The sequence below is a fragment of the Corella eumyota genome, chromosome 1, assembly GCF_963082875.1.
Source record: "Corella eumyota chromosome 1, kaCorEumy4.1, whole genome shotgun sequence".
NCBI classification, from domain to species: Eukaryota; Metazoa; Chordata; class Ascidiacea; order Phlebobranchia; family Corellidae; genus Corella; species Corella eumyota.
Genome location: NC_137490.1, coordinates 14,099,772 through 14,119,938, shown reverse-complemented (window position 1 = coordinate 14,119,938; position 20,167 = coordinate 14,099,772). Strand labels below are relative to the sequence as shown.

Genomic DNA, 20,167 nt, shown 5'->3' with positions numbered 1-20,167 from the left:
ATTTTCTATCCGTAAATCTGTTGGAATCGGAAACTGAATTCTAATAGAATTTCAAATAGTAATATCAATAGTTAAATTGTTTTGCAGTCCTGTTTTGAAATTTTGAAGTTGTATCTGTAGAAAAATATCAATCTTCCCAAAAGGTTTTGCTAATTGCAAATTTGCTTACTTATTTGAATACAATATTAAATAATTACTAAATTGGGGTGCTGCAAAATGTTATATTACAGGGGCATTAATTATTAACGCAACAAGCCGTTATGCCATGGGTTATAAATCAAACAGGCATTTGTGGCAAATTTGCGAAGATGTATTATATGAATACGAATGCCGTTGCGCACTGTGTGGGTAGATAACAAGTGCACATATTTGAGACAGCACGCATCAAGTAACGCCAAACTTACAAGTATAGGGGATGCATATAATCGATATTTAATCATAAAAGACGGGCTTATTGAATATTTTGTCATTAATATTAAGCCACGTCGAAAATATATTAGGGTGCACCATGTATATGCTCTAATTTGGCTTCTAGATAACAATCAAGAACGTATACTTACGCAGTTAGGCTATAAAGATCCGCGATTTAAAGATAGTAACTCTACCCTGTCTGCGTATGAAAACACAACTCAGCTATGCATAAAAAAACTTTTTTCCTTAGCAAAGATTTTTGTAATTTTTTAAGTCGTTGTTTTTTTGTGTTTTAGAAGAATTAACTTCTGTGGCAGTTTATTAACCGTGGCATTTTTACATATTTTACATTCGTATTTAAGTGCGGCATGACAGGAAAATTTTAGGTTACTTGAAACTTTAACTGGAGAATAGCATAGAAGTAGTTCAACTTGTAAATAAAATTTTATTTTTTCAGGATTAACACAAAACCAGCACAAAACGTATTTTAAGTTAAAAAAATTTGTTAAAGTCAAATGTAGTTTTTTATATTTTGGAAGAATTTAAATTCAAGCGCACTTTTTTTTCGTCAAGTATTAGAAAATTTAGATTTTTTTTAACGCACTGTTGTTCGTATTATTTCAGGTGGCGTGACTTTGTTGTTTTTGAACAACAAACTATAACTCATACATTTAATCAAGTGTTATGACCCTTGTTGTTTCGTTAGACAATTAATTTTATTTTCCGTTGATGGATTAGTTTTTTAAATATACTTTCTGTTTTCGAAGTCCCGCTAAAATAAACACTGCAATATGGTTACGAAAATTTATCGGAAAACATTTGTTTAGTAAATTTTGTTCTAAACGATGTCGTAATGCTTACAAGTTTACCATTTTCGTCACATGTAAAAATTTTCAAACGTACGTCCTAACAGCGTACTTTTTAATTTCGAAAAATATCATCTTTCAAAATTTTTATAAATTAAATAAATTTCTCGTAGAGGGCCTGTTATTTGGGAAAACGCGTTTCCCTCATAAATAACTTTGAATAATGATGTCCAATTTATCAAAATTATTACAAGTCGGTGTTACTGTGAAGCAGCCCTAATAATATTAGTTAAAAGGTTCAACAGTTAGCCATAGCACAATAGCGGATAAATGTAAGCTAGGGTCGTTTAAACGCTTGATTTAAAAAAAATTATTCTGGTAATATACCTTATCTATTTTATGGATTTAAATGATACCAATAAATATTCAATTTTTGGCCGGGTTTTTTAGTATGAAAATGTTTTTTAAAATAGATTTGTTTTTGAATACAGAAGGGAGGTATAAAACAGATAATGACGTCTGCAGTTGAAATACTTCTTTATCTGTATATATTTTTGAAGTTTTTGAAATATGCGCCTAAAAATAAACACAAACAATTGTGTTGTCCGCAGTATGTTGTACACACATTTGTTTACTTGACATTAGCGCCAAAGTGACCTAGATTACATAACAATTCAGGTATTTTTTATATTTAGACATCAATTATACCTTAGACATAGTTACAACCAAATTTCTAATACGAGAACTTCCTTAGTTAATTTACTGAATGTATACGAGAGAAATTTGATATAGTATTCATCGATCTTCTATCGGGGAAACATTGGTTCCTTGCTTAAAATTACCTGATTAATTGCATCAAATGCGCTATATATTGCGATAACGTTTAACTAGCTTAATCGTTAACCTTAAATTCAGGTACATAACGGTTCAGATCACTTGTTTATTTAATGCCCCCTAACAAGGCTTAAAAAAGAGACTGTTGCCATGTGAGACTAACGCCAGGAAAAAAAACGGTACGTCACACTACAATGTTGGTCACTAAAAATCGTGATTTTTAACTTATTAGTGAGTTTGTTGATACGTGATGTATACCTGCTTTAAATTAAGGATAAAGTGTTTGTTTTACTTGGATTTAAAGTTGTATAATTTGAACCTTTAGTTGATAGTTTTTTATAAAATTTTTTTAAATATAATTAATTAAAGCCTTAGCTAAAGTATTGTGATACCTGGTTATATTATTAACCCTTAATTTTATATTAAAAAACATAGGTTAGTTTAAAGTCGTAGTATAACTATTGTGGATTGAAAATTTCGTGCAACTGCAAATCATTGCCTGCCGACTGTTGACGTCGCAACGTTTGTCGATTGTAAACAACAGAACCTGCCTTCAAAATACCTAGATCTGTTTAGATTCAGCAAGACCGAAAACGCTAAGGAAGTTGTTTTCACGGCAATACGAAGGAAGCCAGCCAGACGCGCTCGCCAAACGTACTGCAGTAACAACACAAGAAAGCTTGTGACTGTTCTCTCGCCTTACGAAGGCAAGCAGCAAGTAAACGAAAAAAAACTTCAAACAGTGTTTTGTCTTATGTTGTGCATATAGAAACATGTCGAATGAACACCAGTTACAAACTAGTGTCTTTATTAATTCAGGAACCACAAATAATAACCAAGCTAGGCCACCCAGAGGTTAGTACTTTATACATTTTTTTAAAAATAGCTGGAAATTTGAAACCTTTATGTTTTGTTAATCATTGTTATACACATTATGCTTTTTAATATTATGAAAATGTAACTAATACTGTTAGGCTTAGCTTAAGCGTAGTGTCTAGAAATAGATTAGTAAGTTTTAGGAAATAGGCCTAATTATTTTTATTCGCGTGCCTACTTTTTGATGAAATGACTAAATTAATCGTGAGTGAGCGTGCCTTTAACAATCAGCAATTAGTTTTAAAAATAGTCAGCTTTTCCATGCAAATCATGTCAAGATAGGGTAAGTTACATCAGTTTAATCAAAAATACATTTAATAAAATATTTTAATGAGTAGATATTTTAAGAGTTTTGTATGCATTAAACATAGTTTCAAGCTAAATTAGTGTTTTTTGAGTTATTAATTAGTAATTTCTAGGTATTCATATACAAATTGCTTATATGCTTATAGTAAGTATTTTATTACGGTATGTAGATTATGCTACGTGTGTGTACATGATAATTATGTTTCGTCGTGTTACACAAAATGTCATTAAATTATAATCCATGTTTAGCAGCTGTATACTCGTGTGAGGTAATCAATACATACGACAAACTAGCCGGACAAAAAGCAGAAGATTATTAATTATTAACAATATATAAACAAGGCCTTGAAAATACCAGAAAATTGGCCTAATTACGAATCAAATTTTGCTCATGTAAATTAATACGGAAAAAATCGAATTTACATCAATCAACCTTTTTTTAATTGACCAAATGACCATCCAGCGAACTTTGTAGTTAGTGGGTTAAATGGAGTCAAACGATTTATAATACAAAGGCAGGGCAATAAAATTGATCATACGGTTCAGTTAATGAACCTATTAACGATCTTGTATAAACAAAAGGCAAAAATAATTTATTAGAATTAAAAGTAGTTTGCATACTTGATACTGGTAAGGGGGTTTTAATAGTGTAATGTGCATAAAAGCCTGGTGATTGATTAAGACACTTTGTTTATGGTTTTTAGGCTAGTTATATATACAAATGTTTATAGTTAACTGTTTAGGGTTGTTAGTTTTTGAGCAGTATAGTTTAGAAAATAATTTTTAACAAGTAAATTTTGTAAACTTTTTGAGTTCAGTAATCAGCAAATAGCCTGCGCTATTTCATTTGGTGTAAATTCGTGTTTTCTGAATTAGCCCGCACGTCACTTTTTGGCCTAATTTATGCGAAAACTACGTTGTTGTGCCTGTTTGTAATATTTTTTCTGACGTTAAATGACAAATAACTAGTATGACATGACAGAAAAGCTAGAACAGTATTCAAAAATAGTTAAATCAATACAGCCTAACAACTATGTAATTAAAAAATGAATTATTGTAAAGAAATTTCAAAAATAATGTATTCAACTTCCTATGTCAACTCAAACTTTTGTTTAGGTTTTACTGAGTCTGTAAGCGCAAGACCTCTATTGACATCTACTGCAAGTACAACAAAACCGTCAACACCACGAATACAACTCATAATGCGGTCGTTGTCAACAAAGGCTCTGGTAATTACAGCGCTTGTGGTAGCCTTGGTTATTGCAGTAATCGTTGTTGTGGTCCTATTCGCGAGACCCAAGCCAGGTAAAAGTTTAATGCTTTAACTTGTAGGTGTGTTTTATGGTGTTGGTATTTGTGCTTTAAATGTTATATAACATAGGTTCTAAATTGGTTATACAAAAACATTTATTTAGGAATTTATATTACTGCTATAGTTATGACATTTATATCAAAACAATTGTTAAAAAGACTAATTTGGTTCTTATTTTGACCACTGTTAAACTTTTTGTTTTGTTTAAGGCACAAATTCAGAAACATCTGGAATCCCAACTTGTGCTTCAGTGAATTCCATTTTAACTGGTACATTTCAAGTTTTATTCTAAATTAAAAAACTAGTAAACTAGTATTACAATTTCAGGCTACTTACATATGTTGGTTTTTTGAAATTTGCCGTAAAATTAGGTTATTTAAAAATTTAATTAAAGTAAATTTTTTTATTTTAATTACAGTTGATAATAGTGATATGTGCAACAAACCGACAACAATTTCAAAATCCTGCAACCAGGCAGGCTCCTGGGGAATATATGACGTCAATGATGCAGGTTGGTGACGTCATTTTGTTGTTAAGTTTAAGAGGATATCTAACATCCCGGTTTAGATAACGTGTTGTTGTGGCGCGGGGATTAAGCCGGTTGTAAATGACAAATTTTCCCGCAAATTATTACTAGCTCATTTTTACATTAAGGAACTATGTCATTTCCAATTTTGTATTTACTTTCTCTTTAATGTGAACTCAAACTCTCCTAGTTTAACGACCTAATTTTTTATAGTAAAGGTTACGCAATGTACGTGATTGTGATTTTTTTGACTGTGTATGTGATTTTCATGCTCACTTAAATTACTGGTTACTTTGAGGTATTAAAATTTCGATGGCAATTTTGTTAATACCTTTTTCTGTATCTTAGGTTGGGAAAATGCGGCGAAATATTTGCCGCCGCCCGCATCTCAACTCACCTCGCTCGTTCTTTCCCCGGCCTTCGAAATTTCCAGCGACATTTACTCACTGGAAGTTCAATTCAGTTTCGCCAGCGATTCGGAATTTACAGTCTACATCGTGACGTCAGACCATACAATTTTTCTTCCTGTTTCATCAGGCCCATGTCATGTAGGGCTCGTGGCGGACTCGATTGTTCTCAACGAATCAAGTTTTCGAATAGTAATTGGATCACCCACCTCGATTCAAACCACCGGAGCTTCGGCCTCGGTTAACACCTCGCCTTTCCGTCGATTCGAGAGCCTTGGTATTACCCCAGAAGTGACGGCGAAACCCGAATTCGCTGTCGTAGAACAAGGCACGCAAAACTTGTGCACACTTGAGATATACAATCAGCGAACGGTCGACTGTGATTGGTGGATCGTTGATGACGTCAGCAGCTTTGAAAAACTAGAAACGCATAGTTGTGTTGGAAACGGTCTTCAATCTCGACCTGGAGAAACTTGGTTTTTAGCTCTGGAATCTCCATTTAAAGCAGCTAGGGCACTTCTTATTTCACCAGTTATCATGAAGGGGGAAGATACACACGTGCTGTTTACAATTTGGCATATGATAAAATGCACAGGGACCCAAATCAGAGTGTTTATGGTGACGTCATCACAGGAGGTCGCGACCATAACCGCAGATAGCAAACCCGTGGCCGAGATAAGAAATGGCAGCGCCGACTTTGCTTGGCAATTCAAGTCATTTCAAATACGAGTTCCACCTAGCTACGAATCCTTTCAGGTTTGTTAAAGTTAATTTCAAAAAACTTATTTAATTTTATGCCACATAAAGATTTTTTTAAACATTTTTATTTAAAGTTTTTTATTCAAACACTAAATTCAGGATAATAACAGTATCAATAGTAGGATATAAAAAACACATTTTTAATACCGATGCAGTTTAATTATACAAGCTCCAAAGTCTGCTACTTATGTTTAAATCGATAAAATATTATTATAGTTTGTAATAGATTAAAATCTTCGATCCATCCATATAAATTATTAAATAAATGCCAAAACTCGTAACGCATGTAAACAACCGAAAAAAACAAAATTAAAATTATATTTTTTATAGCAAAAAGAATATAGAAAAACTAATAAACGGTATAAGGTATCAATTTGCTTTGATACTTTAATTTTCTTAGTAGATATGCCGATCAGACGGTTAATGAATACGAGTTCTAAATATACAATTCTCAAGAACACATTAGACAGATTTTCGCCGACGCCAATAGATTTATTATGTTTAAATTACAACGTAGTGTATAGGGGACTTCGACTTACTGAATTTATACGCGATAGAACAATAAACGCCGACCATGCCATAATTCAATCAGGTCGAATTACTGGGTTTTTCGTGCACGCTTCCAAGTAAACCAAGCTATACGGATGTATGGCTCTTTTACGAAGCCATATGCAAGCAATGATGTATGTTGTTCGTCCTTGGTTCACCATATCGCTGTGTACCGTGATTGATTGTTTACCAACAGCAACACAATGCAGCAATTAAAGGTTTTTGTGCATAAAACGCCAGGTAGTGCTGCAAGGCTCGGTATAGAATGCCAGAACCGCTATGAAATCATCAGAATTGTTTCCGTGTACCTATAAACGTCTGTGGCATGCTAATGCACAACATACACATTTGTTTTATGCATTGTTTTATACCAAATTCTGAAAATTGTTAAGCAAACTTTACGTGCCCGGTTTTAAATAACTACGGAACAAATTACAGACTCTCTGCATTAAGCAAATTATATTTCAAATTGTTATGCAATTTTTAACGAGTGCATAAATTTTTATGTTGAAACTAACCGTGAAGTTTAAAGGATTTTAAAGGTCATATTTGTTGCTTAAATAAGTTTTCAAAATGCAAATGCATAAACAAATAAAGCAATGATTTTGTTGCATAAAACTATAAGGTCGTGTTATTTTCAATTTCTGACGAATCAAAGGTTGGACAGATTTCGTGACTAATTGGAATTTTATTCAGCTAATAGAACAAAATATATCTTTAACTGCTTCCAAGAAATGCATTGAAATTATCGTTAAATACAAATGCCGAATACTTATTGACATTATTTGTTTACGAAATATAATATTTATAAACGTCTCGTTACTTACTACAGCAAATTTTAACTATATTTAAATACCTATGTTTTAATTTACTATTATTTATTAGTACTTATATTTAAATAACAAAATTGTGTAAATTTTTGAAAAATGGTTTATTAGATAAAATATGATTAACTTTGTCGTTTGAAACATCAACAAAATCATTGCCGCTTTGTTGAAACCGCGTATTAGGTATTGTCGCGGTATATAAGCAATTTAAAGGAACCTTAATGCGGTTTAAACGAGTGTGCAATCGATCTCCCGACGTCGTGGTTATTTTAAGCTTTGTTTCATTAGCTGTAAAATTGCTTCCTGACAACTCTAGTTTTGTCGTTTGTAGTTGGTGGTAGAAGGTGTCGTCGCCGCCGATGGAAACTGTTCCCATTTCTTGTGCTCTTCGTCTCGAGGTTCGGCGTTCGAATCCGTGACGCCCCTTTTGGTGTTGGACGACTTGGCTGTAGAAATGCGGCATGACAGATGTAACCTGACAGGTGAACTGCTTGTTACCTTTCGTATAATGTTTAAACAAGACCACGCTGTTTCCGCATGCCTTCAAATTTTCTAAATCGAATTTAAATGTTTTGATTAGAAATAGTTTTTTTTGTTTACAATGATATACGGTTAAAACACTTTTGACATATTAGACAACTTTTAAAAATTAGTATTAAATAAAACTAAACAATTTTTAAATAAAATTAATGAAAAAATCCCATTTTTAATTAATATTTATCTTATATTACAACAGCTAAATATTTAAATATTTTATTTTTTTGTAGGTAAACAAAACTTAACTATGTTGGATTGTCGATTTCAAGATTTGGGAAATACATCTACTTATTGTAATTGGGAATCTTCTAATGATTCACCCATGCATGGAGATTATTTTCAGGTACCATTTTTGTTTATTTTATAAGGCACGTAACAGGTCAATATTTTTTAGTTTTGCAATTTAAATGTTTTTTCTATTTAAAAATTTTTTCTATCTCAACCTATATTAAATTTTAGAATTGCATGGCGTGTTTTTTTTATAAATATTGGTTTTTGAAGGATTTATTTCAATATTGTTATTAATAATTAATTTGTGTGTTGTTTTATTTAGGATTGGAAAACGGACAATAGCGGAGATGGACAAGAAATTTTACATGGAGCAACCAGTGAACATTTAGACGGTATGTAAATGTGATCTGCTTTATATTATTCAAAATACAACACATCCCATGCAGTTGTACTATTATAGTTAGGTTGTCGTTTGATGCATATGGTATTTGTGTGAACTAACAGATTATTAGAGAATTAAAATAAAGGTTTATTGGTTATTTGTGGGTTTTGATTTCCAATTTCTCGCCAAAATGTGTTTAACAGCAAACTGTTGACGTCACACCGTAACAGTTATGCCAATTTTAGCAAGTATTGGCAATTTCCCTTTCGATTTTTATGTCCAAACGTGTGAGAGTAGAAAAATTGTAAATATTTTCCTATGTTTTGACTTTATTTTTTACAACTCGCATTAATCGTAAAGATCATATAATGTTTATAGTGTAAACGACTTACTTCTAATAAATGATTCATGCAACGAAAAGGAAACCTATTACCAAGGCAAATATCATGGATATTGCATAAAGTAATGCCATATTTCGGTCACAAAATCTTGATAAGGTTGTCTGTCATGTATTTGGTCACGCAACTATGTCATATCCCAATATCCGTTTCGCTGTTAGAACTGCTGCACGTTTGTAATGTAACCAATCTATAATCTGTAACCATTATTGATATAAATCTTACTAATTTAGTTAGGTATTTTGAATATAACAAACAGCTTTTAAATGTTACTTAGCCATCAAACTATAATCTAAAAATAGTGTGACTCGGTAAAGTTACAATCTATTTACCCCTTGGTTGGTTAAGATTTATTTACAAAGGTTAAAATTATTTAAACTTTTATTATTACAGGACGGGGTCATATACTCAGTTTCGATGCTTTAGGTAAAGCTGGGGATAGTGGACATTTTAGTAGTCCTGTGGTCACAGCAAACAGTAATTGTTCATGCACAATGTCGTTTCTTTACCTACTCAGAGGGCCTTTGGTATGCATATTGTAAACTTATATAAAGTTGTGGTGGTATTATTAAATTGAATGTTATTTGTTTTAAAAGCAATTTTTGGAAAATTAATTTTAGTTACACTGTGTTACTTTTTAACAAACAGACACCTAGACTTCAGGTTGATTTGGTTATCGGTTCGGACACCACTAACGAAGATCGAACCAGACTCCCACAGTGGTCACTTTACGGTCACCAATCGGACGACTGGCAACTTGGAAGGGTCGTTCTTAATTTAAACACGGATACTGCGTTTCAAATTGAGATAGTAGTAAAAGATATACGAGACAGTAGAGGAGATATTCATATTGATGATTTGTTCTTTTATCAGTGTGGTAAGTAATCTTATGCTCGCAAAAAATGTGTCTTGTCATGAACAGAGATACAAAAACGTGCCTGCCAAAAACAGAATTTTCCGCTAAAAGTTGGCTGATTTTTAGAAAAAATCCAATAAACTTATTTTTAACCGTTTTACTGCACGAAACGTCAGCATTCGTGACGTTAAATGTCCATAATTAATCATTTTTATTTAATTAACTTAATAATCTATACACAAACAAAGACGTTCGATTAATCACTAATGTGTCTACAGATTTCCAACTGTACAATCAGTGATCTATGTACATCTCTCTCCAACACGTCACGGTGACGTCATAAAAAACGACCGGGCTGTCACGGGTACAGAGAAGACGATCGAAAGCCACAAACGTTTTTTTTAATATTTGCACGCCTGCCTTTTATTCCGTTTTTTTGTTTATTTAAAATTCGCAGTTTCTTCAATTTGTCAACGTACTATCACCACCACATTGCCAAATTCAACTGTATATTATTTGTGACGATTTCACAAAGTCTAAAGTGTAAATAGTTACCAAAATATTTAAGTCTTAATATTACAAAAATCTTTCTATAAAATAACAACAAAAGTGTTTAGTTTGTGTTCTTAACAAAGAATTTATAACGTAATGTGTTAATCCATAAAGTTCCAAGAGTTGGTTTAGTTTTATTGTATTATTTTTTAAACATTATTTTTTTAGCCTACCATTCTTAACATTTTAATCTATTTTTTGTGACAGACAAGTTTTCTTTAAGGAAAATTTTCTACAACCGTGAGATGAATCGCCTTGTTTAGGCCTTTTTTACATGAAAAAAAATAATTAGTCTTTATTAATCCATCACTCTTTAAATGTAAAATCTTTTTTCATTTTCTTAAGAAGTAAATTTTCGTAGAAAATTGGTTTTCAGACATAATGCTTACTATGTAAGCTGGACATTGACTAATCGGTTTTGCTTTTATTTCCTTTTTTTGTTTGAAAACACAGTTATTGAATTATTACCTCAGATCTTTTTTCATAATTTTGTTATTCTGTTTTTATTCAATTCAATCACGCGTTTCTTTACATTTCTTTTTTTATTTCTGTACTGTTTTGTATCGAGTTTATTTTTGCTTAAATGATGGATAATTAGGAACATTTTTTTCCGAAACTTTTGATTTCATTTTTCGCGTGGTTTTGAATATTTAATTTAAAAAGTCTCTCGCTGTTTCAAAACGAAAACTGTGATCCAAAATAAAACCGGCAGCCAATTTTTTGCTTATCCGTGAATTTTAAATGCTGACGATAATTTCGTTAATTTTCTGGTCATTTTCGCTGAAACTTAATTTTAAAATGCACTTCGAGTAAAAGTTTTGTTGATAAACAAACACCGCTAACAAGTGGAAAGAACTTTGGGCTTAAACATCAATTGAGCTTTGCCGAACTTATCCAGTATAATAGTTTAATTACCGTGGAGTTAATTAGTACTTGCTTTAATGCGTCGATGTACCTATACATTTTTTTACCTTTGTTTTTTGCGTTATCTTAACTTAAATCTTCACCTTTCTCATCTTCTGAATACAACTTTGTAAAGTTTTTACCAAAAATTTAATTAAAAAAACTTTTCTCCCAAATTTAGGCGAACTTTCCAATAATAATCTCTTTAAATTTTGAATGTTTTTACTTTAATATACGATTTAAATAATATGCAACTATCAAACATTGTCACTTTGTTTTTAAATTTTTTTAAATATTAAAGTACAAATTCCAAATTAAGGCAATTAAGTTAATGTTCCTGATTTGTACATGCTAAATTGACAATGCATATATTGTTTTGTACTCTAGTTTAGCTTTATTTAACGTATTTTCAAATAGTCTACATAAAACTGCCAGTTTGTTTTGCTTAAGCAAAAATTATTGCTTTGTTGTTCCAAATTTTACAGTTAATTTATTGTTATTATTCATGTCGTTATTGTGACTGTATTTTGTTAAAATAAATTTATTCAATACTTCATATTGCTATTTGAAAATACAAATAGGCAAGGTTGTGTAAAGCACTTTGCATTTAATAGGGACAAAGCGTCTACATTATTATGGTAAGACCTTTTGTTTTTATGTTGAATAAAACGTTGTTAACCAACCATCTGTATAATGATTTTTTACAATTCCAATTGATTTGACTTTTTTAATACCACTTGAAGGTATGCTTATATTTTTGTTGAAAAAAAAAAAAAAAAAATAGGTGTCTTTTTATATTTTTTCACAGTTAACGCCGGGCTTAAGGGCAAATAGTGCGGTACCTATAAACTATACAGGATCGAATGGATCGAATGGACCGAATGGATCGCATGCATTATGCTTATTCTGAATGGGTGAGGGTCGGGGTTAGGGTTTAATTTATGCAATATTTTTTCCATTCTATCCATTCGGTCCATTCGATAACCATTTGATATACATTTGATCCATTCGATCCATTCGGTCCATTCGATAACCATTTGATATACATTTGATCCATTCGATCCATTCGGTCCATTCGATAACCATTTGATATACATTTGATCCACCATTTGATATACATTTGATCCATAGTGTGGCATTAGTTAAATTTTTCTTTCAATAACATGAATCAAAACCCCCTCTAGCGTCGTATAAAAATGATTAATTTAGACGTTTTTGTTTTTCTTTCTTGCAAACTAAAAAAACGAAAAAAACGAAGTTAAAAATATTTGTTTTGTATTGACAAAACACAATATTTACGAAAATCATCTTGATGCACTACACTACAATAACAATAGTTTTAATAATTTAGTTTGAATATTAACTTTTACTATCTACATTTACATATTGCATCCGAAGCTAAAACATTGGTAATGTCACACCTTCCATCCCGATCTAAAACATTTCGTTTTACACAACTGTTTCTTGAAATTGCGGTTGTAAAAACCATTTTTGTGCCTTTGAATTATGCTTTGTCAAAACAATTGAATTGTTTCGAACAGTCAAATATTTATCGGTAGAAATGTTTTGAAAAACACTTGCTCTTAAAGTAAATTTTCGATTATCATTTTCCAGATTGCCATTGGGTATTTTTCCAGGTCGCAATTCTAACCTACATCCCAAGCAAGTTTTTTTTGCGGTCTGGTACAAGTAAAAGTTAGGCATTCTTGATTTTGCACCTATAATGTATTCGAAGTGACTATTTTTCCAGACTCGCCAGGCTATTCTGTCGTGGTCTTCAGACTCTAGCATGGATAATCTTAACGACCTGCCCCTTCTTATTAAATATACTGGTGTAGATTCACTTTGAATTGTTGCGTTAAATTCATACCATCTTATGTCTTTTTGTGACTGTCCTAAGCTGGCATGTTGATTGCTGTTCCCATTCCTGAGTGACATCTTTAAGTAATGTGTTTTTATTTTGCAGCACACTTAAATACTTAAAGTAAGCTATATCAGCCAACGTAGAAAGTTAAATATGCTTAAGGGAATCGTTTAAAAACAACAGGTTAAAACATAGCATTTAGTTAGAAGTATCATATATCATGTAAACCTAATGACTTACGAAATTTACGACCGGCAAGAAAATTAGAAGTTATCAAAATAAATACTTATGTTTTAAAATTTTACTGTGGCCACGATAAAGGTATCACATATCATTGTTCACAGGCATTGTTTCCGATAAACTTCAGCAAAAACAACAAATGTATCAATTTAACCTAACTCGGGCACAATAACACAAAGATTCGATTAAATTTATTGTCTAGGCGTATAAGTTTAAATACCAGATATAATTTTGGTAATTGCAAGCAGTTGTTAACAACTTTAAATACTTATTTTTTATGTGTTATATTATTCTAACTTATTAAAATTTTTAAATAGAAATAATAAAATAAAAATTTTATTTTAGCCGGTTACCAGCAAAGGGTGGTTCCAAAGAAAAATTAAGATTAAATGTTTTCAAAGTTTGTTAGGCTATAATTGATACTGCAGTAAATTATCTTTTTAAGAAAATCAAACTGTTTTAGAACTGGTACATTTAATTAAATATACACTTATTTCAGTAATTTTTATTTATTGTAAGTGTGCAAAGTCAAAATATATATACAGTTAGTTTGTTAACTTTCTATACATATTGACATATAGATTTAATTTTTAATATTTGACAGTCAGACGGACGAAGGTTTAACATGTAGACACGCTTTGGCACTTGGGCTTTATTTAATGGGTCTGCCAACTGTCATTTAGTTATCTGTTAAACGGCTAAATATTGCATGCATAAGAAAATTGCAATGCTTGTTTTAGTTTTCTTTTGATACTATTTGACTGTCTGGACTGTTGCATATATATTAAATATCTAAAATTTATATCTGCCATTTAAAAAGTATTGTTATTAAGTTAAATGAATATATCTTATTATAAAGTATGCTGTTACATTTAAAAAAATACTACAATGAATCTGTAACAAAACGCCTTACTGTCAGACTGTATTTTTAGGCTTTAAAATTGTAAAATTGAAGTTAAAAATATCTTGGATTGTGGTTTTAGTTAATTAGTTGGCAAATATGCCACTTGTTAAAAGAGCAGTGTCTCCTTCTACTTTGTGTCGACAAAAACTTCCCAAGAACATTAAAAGTGAACTAGAATGTGTTACAAACAACACACTCGCAGGTCGGTTACTTTATTTTTTTACCTTTTTGTACTAGTAGGTTTTAACATTTGTTAAACAGTTTTACTCGAGCCTAGTTTTTTTATTGCATTACACGCTATTATTAAATTTTTTAGAATTAATAAATTACATTTCCTTGCAAATTTTTGCTGATTTGTTTGTATAAAATTTAACTAAATACGTTTTATGCTATTTTGTTAAAATTAGTTAATTCAAAAATTATTAATACCTAATTTAAATATTTTAGGATTTTTAAGAAGTTAATTTTTATTTATTTATTATTTTTTAACATAGCCCTTCTTATAGGTCCATTGCAAAAATGCAAGTAGTTTAGCATTGGTATTGTATATACTGTTTAAATTAAACTTATTAATATTTTATTCTTTTAAAAATACCATATTCCTAAATATGACTATATCTGTATATTTAGAAAGAGAAAAAAGCCCATGTGTTTGGTTTTGTGAAAGTAAAATATCAAATATTTATATGGTATGTTCACTGGCACTAGAAATCCCTTTTAAATATTTTATAGTAATTTTTTACCGAACAAAATCACTTGGCTTAATTAAAACACAGTGGTTAGTTTGATTTTCTCTTTTAGTGTCTCCCTTTTTCTTTTTAAATAAATAATTTAAGTTTGAATTGATCGTTTGGTCATTTTGTAGATGTTGGAGACCGTGTTAGGGTTTTAACTTGTACAGAAACAGTGTTTTATTGTCTAGAATATTAACCAACTCAATAGGCATAGTTTTTTAAACAACAATATTTGAGAAACCTCATTCTTTATTGTAAGCCTAAATTTTATTACCTTTTAGGTTAAATAAAGAGTTAATACTGAAACCTAGCTTTAGAATAATTTGTGGTGAACTTTAGTTTTTAAATACTAAATTTTAAGTTTACTTTTGGCTTATGTGATAATATTTTTTTCAGGGGTCATTATGCAGTTGTCTTCATTATCTTACCATGCTGAAGATGTTTTTGGTGAGTTATTTACCGAAGCAAACTCCTTTTATGATCGTTCTGCAAAGTTGCAGGAAAGAATTGATAAACTTTCTGTGAAAGTTACGCAACTTGATTCAACTGTTGAGGAAGGTAATTTAAAAAAAAAAAGTCAAAACCATTTGTTGTCATACAAAGATTTTTTAAGCTAAATTTCCTAACAAATTAAAACTTCGATATATATATATCACATAATCATAATAATTTAAAGGTTAATATTCCAAACAATTTAAATCTTTGATATATAATAATCACATAACTTTAATATTTTGGCAAGAAACCCAATAAAAAATCATTTAAACTTTTTTATATTTATTTTAAAAACTTAACAGTTTCGCTTCATGATATAAACATGAAAAAGGCATTTCGATCAAGCGGAATAACTGACCAGCAGGTGGTGTCGAGAGAGTCACTTCCCCACACTCTAAAAGCGACTTATAATAAAGCAAGTAAACCACCTCCATTGCAAGAACTCAATCAATACAGGTACAACATTTTTTATTATCGATTCTATATAAATAATGGTAATACCAATTTAAATAGTTTAATGGGGTTATTAAATTAACATCGATAAGGTAAACACTGAAGTTGAATTAATTCGAATATTAAAAGGTATGGATAAATGTATTTTAATTGAAAACACCTGATTTATTCATACTTAAATGGAATTTGTATGCATATTATTTAAAAGAGATTAATTTGCTAAATCCATTATTTATCATTGAATATATATTAACAAAAAATTATCTTTGACTGTGTTTACATAAATAAAGCCCATAAATTTTAATTGTAAAGTTTATGAATAAATTATGTAAAAATAATTATTTATAATAACTGCAATCATAATTGTTGCTGTAAAATATTTAAGGTAAACGATCATTTTTTTGAATTTTAAAATACCTCATCCAATATTCTGGATGTAAAAGTTAAAAAGATTTATTTGTTTTGTTTTTTTGTTTTGAAAAATATTATTACATTGTTGTTCTGGTTTAATTTAAAAACAAAAACTTTGTTTTTCTTTTGTCCTATGATTTCTGAATGTTGGTGACAATGCCATATTCATTCTGTCTTAAATTTAGGTCTGCTTTTATTTTTTAAATTTTGAGATTTGTAAAAAGCTAAATTAATTTTGCAGAGATGATGAGAAAGATGCATTAAAGATTTATACAGATCCTGATTATTTTTTTAATCTTTGGAGGGAGGCCATGCAAAAAGAAATGAGAGACGCAAAAGAAAAAAGGCGAGAACAAAGAAAGAAAGAGGTAAATTAAAATAAGCTTCTTCCTACAATAGAAAGACTAAACAACAATTTTTGCCAATTTTTTGTCTTAAAGTTAATGATAAAAATATGCAAATTTTTCACTAACTGGTTTTTACCAATATTCTACACAAATTTGTAATTTTGAACAGGTATTTTTAACAAGTAAGTATAGTGTATGTTTTGATAATTGAATAAGGAAATTGGCTATCAGTTACACACAGTTATGATTCATCGTATAATGGTGTATATATACTCTATGTGTTTATTACTATGGAATTTTAGCAAATGTGCCCTTCTATTATTAACATATTTTTAACATTTCAACTTTTTAGAAGTGTTTATTAAACAACACAGATATATTTCCGCAATATTTTTTAATGCTAACAAATGCTTTTATTTATTTAAAAAATATTTTTATTGTTTTTTAGCGCAAGGGTGATCCCAACATGAGGCGCGAACACAAAGTAAGAGTTGCTGTTCCCAAGAGTAAGATCCGAGCTCAAGAAATGATGAAGGGTGAAGAATTTAGAACAACAGCAATGAAGAATCATGTTCAGCAAGTTGACAGCAGTAATGGATCTATAAGAAGGTAGAAAAAATCTTGTTTTTCGATTTTTCAATGTTGATATTTTTAGTAAGAATAAACTGACCATTTTTTTATAAATATTAAAAAATTTTTATTCGTTTATCAGACCGGTCAAATCTAGCCCCAGTGTCAAAACCCCTCCACCCATTGAACACAACTTACCCCCAGTTGACTTTCCAAGTGTCCCAGGTGATACATCCTTACCTCTTCCTCCACCCGATGGTGGTGGTTTCCCTGCCCCGCCTCCTAACAATCTTCCAACACCTCCAGAAATTCCCCATGATTACCCTACATCTATGATACCCCCTCCTCCACCATCTGAAAATATGATCCCACCTCCCCCATCGATGGGCAACATTCCACCTCCCCCATCTATGGGCAACATTCCACCGCCACCCTTATTGTTGGACCCACCTGGTCCCACGCAGGCTCCTCAACCTCCTTCCGGATTAGCCGGAGCTCTGTCAGGAGTACAACTGAAAAAACCGGAGGAAGCACCAGTGCAAACACAAAATACAAGAAGTGGATTGTTATCTGCTATAAGAGATGGTAAGTTCTATTAAGAAAGGCATTTTTATACTTAAAATACCAGCTTGTTTTATATTTAACTTTCTGCCCAATTTTTTTCTAAAAACATTTTAAATTGATTAACCAAAAAAATTTATCTTATAAAGTTATTCAAACACATTTTCTTCAGGAATCAATCTCAAGAAAGTTGAACAGAGAGAAAAGACGCAAACTGGAAGTGGTGGAGGAGCAAACGATGTTGCATCCATTCTAGCTCGAAGAATTGCCATCGATATGTCAGACTCGGAATCCGACTCCTACTCTTCAGACGACGCAGACTGGGACTAAAATGCAGGGCTAAAAAAAGATTATTTGACATAACAGGGTTTGAAAGTAAAAATAGCCAGACTCCAAAACTACAGCCAAGTATTATTATTGCATCGGCCTTAAATCAAATTGTAAGGTTAAAAGTCGTTGCTATGACAGCAATTACATTTATCGACCCTCGTTAACTTTTACATGCTCGGTACCGTATTTATTTATGACGTCATAAAATAGCCAAAGAACGCAACTAACAGTTTCTGTGGTTAAACGTCAGTTCACGACCTTGCTGCTAACGATATAGAAAACCTCTTGAGTGTATAAAATGGAGTATGCCAACACAATATATTTTTATAATTTTAATAAATATTATATAATTTCTAAAAATTATTTTAAAAATTCTGAAGTACTAATTAATATTATTGGATTTGTTATTCACAAACAATTTTAATTCTTTTCACTTTTCATTGACTAACCTGCGCTTATATCTACTAACTCTTAGGTTGTTATAATATATATTACAGGTGCCTATTAGGCTTAGTTTGTTTTTGAATTTTTGTGAAATATTTATATATATTTGTTATCTTTTAATTAAGAAGAGTGTAATTGAAATAAAGGCATTTTATAGATCAATTTGTTTTACAAAATAATATAAATTAAGAATCATCTTGCAGTTATTTTTTTACTTTTTTGTGGCAATAATTTAACTGCAATAATGGCATTTTTGTGGTTTCGTATATTTTATTCATTAATAGCTGCGAATAAAATTGCGAATTAATTTTGTAATTTTTTGAAATTGTTGAACCTATAATTGTTTTTAATCTTATATACAAATGCAACATTTGGAAAAAATTATTGTTTTGTCATTACACACCGATTTCTTAATGTGCTAATTTATTTTTTTTAACGTATAAACTTGATTGCTGTAATGTTCTATTATATTTTGTTTATTTTGAAACGGTGAAGCAAGTTAACAGTTAGTAATAATGTCAATATACAATTTATTATTTGTGTTTTTTGGTTGTAAGTTTTGCGTAAATGTTTATGATTTTTTTTGTCATAAAATAATTCATAAACCTAAATTTTAAGTTTCAGTTTTTGTTCCTTTAATTCGTATTTTTTAATTTGTAATTAAGCCAATCTTTTTTTCTTTTTTTCTTTTTTTGCCTTTTTCACATATATTTTTTGTTTTCTTTTTTCATTCACTTAAAACAATCTTCTGATTTTCTATTATATAAGAAATGGGTGTGTTCGTTAAAACTAAATTATCGCAAACAGTCAATTATTTCAAATAATAATAACCGATGGTGAAATGGCTTGATTATTCAGCGTTAAATATTAATTAGGCTTTGTTACCACGCCAAAACCTCAATCAGTTTTATTTCCTTTGCGTTTAAGTGCGGCATATTCGATGGTTAATTAACCCTTTATATTAACTTACAAAAATTTTTGAAACGCTTTGTCGCTCGAAGTTAATTTACAGCTGCATAAACCTCTATGTTTTCATATCTTAGCGACGTGATGTACGTACAACCTGCGCGACCTTCTAATTAGTTGATTTATTATTTGTAATCCTATACCGTGAACCTGAATTAATTAGTAGCTCTTTCGAAACGTAACGTTGTGGCAGCGGAAGTTCAATTTTAAATCAAATTAAAAATTTGTTAAAAAACAAAAACATTGTTACGCAATTAAATGAAATTGGAAAACTTTCGAAAATTTTTTGTTTTTAATTTTCGTTTTTTATTAAGCGCTAATGGTCTATAGCGTGATATCGTGTAACATTTCTCAGTGGGTGTTTTTTGGCTACGAT

At 30.6% G+C, this 20,167-nt stretch overlaps 2 protein-coding genes across 3 annotated transcripts; both read left to right on the top strand.

Moving 5' to 3' along the window:
• The first annotated feature begins 807 nt into the window (after positions 1 to 807).
• Positions 808 to 12,018, top strand: LOC145755147 (uncharacterized). 2 transcript variants are annotated; one of them, XM_082571376.1, is made up of 12 exons: positions 808 to 2,230; positions 2,487 to 2,906; positions 4,350 to 4,538; positions 4,755 to 4,814; positions 4,964 to 5,056; positions 5,420 to 6,234; positions 7,945 to 8,095; positions 8,381 to 8,493; positions 8,704 to 8,773; positions 9,555 to 9,688; positions 9,810 to 10,038; positions 10,296 to 12,018. In XM_082571376.1, the coding sequence occupies exons 2-12, from the start codon at positions 2,825 to 2,827 to the stop codon at positions 10,316 to 10,318; spliced, it is 1,959 nt and encodes a 652-aa protein (XP_082427502.1). In that variant the 5' UTR covers positions 808 to 2,230; positions 2,487 to 2,824; the 3' UTR covers positions 10,319 to 12,018. The 2 variants fall into 2 exon arrangements, with proteins under 2 accessions (XP_082427502.1, XP_082427493.1); XM_082571367.1 differs by having other exon boundaries at positions 808 to 2,906.
• Positions 12,019 to 14,515: 2,497 nt separating this feature from the next.
• Positions 14,516 to 19,048, top strand: LOC145755405 (actin-binding protein WASF3-like). Its single transcript, XM_082571637.1, has 7 exons — positions 14,516 to 14,682; positions 15,611 to 15,772; positions 16,012 to 16,165; positions 16,815 to 16,941; positions 17,369 to 17,529; positions 17,633 to 18,075; positions 18,224 to 19,048. The coding sequence occupies exons 1-7, from the start codon at positions 14,577 to 14,579 to the stop codon at positions 18,379 to 18,381; spliced, it is 1,311 nt and encodes a 436-aa protein (XP_082427763.1). The 5' UTR covers positions 14,516 to 14,576; the 3' UTR covers positions 18,382 to 19,048.
• The last annotated feature ends 1,119 nt before the right edge of the window (positions 19,049 to 20,167 follow it).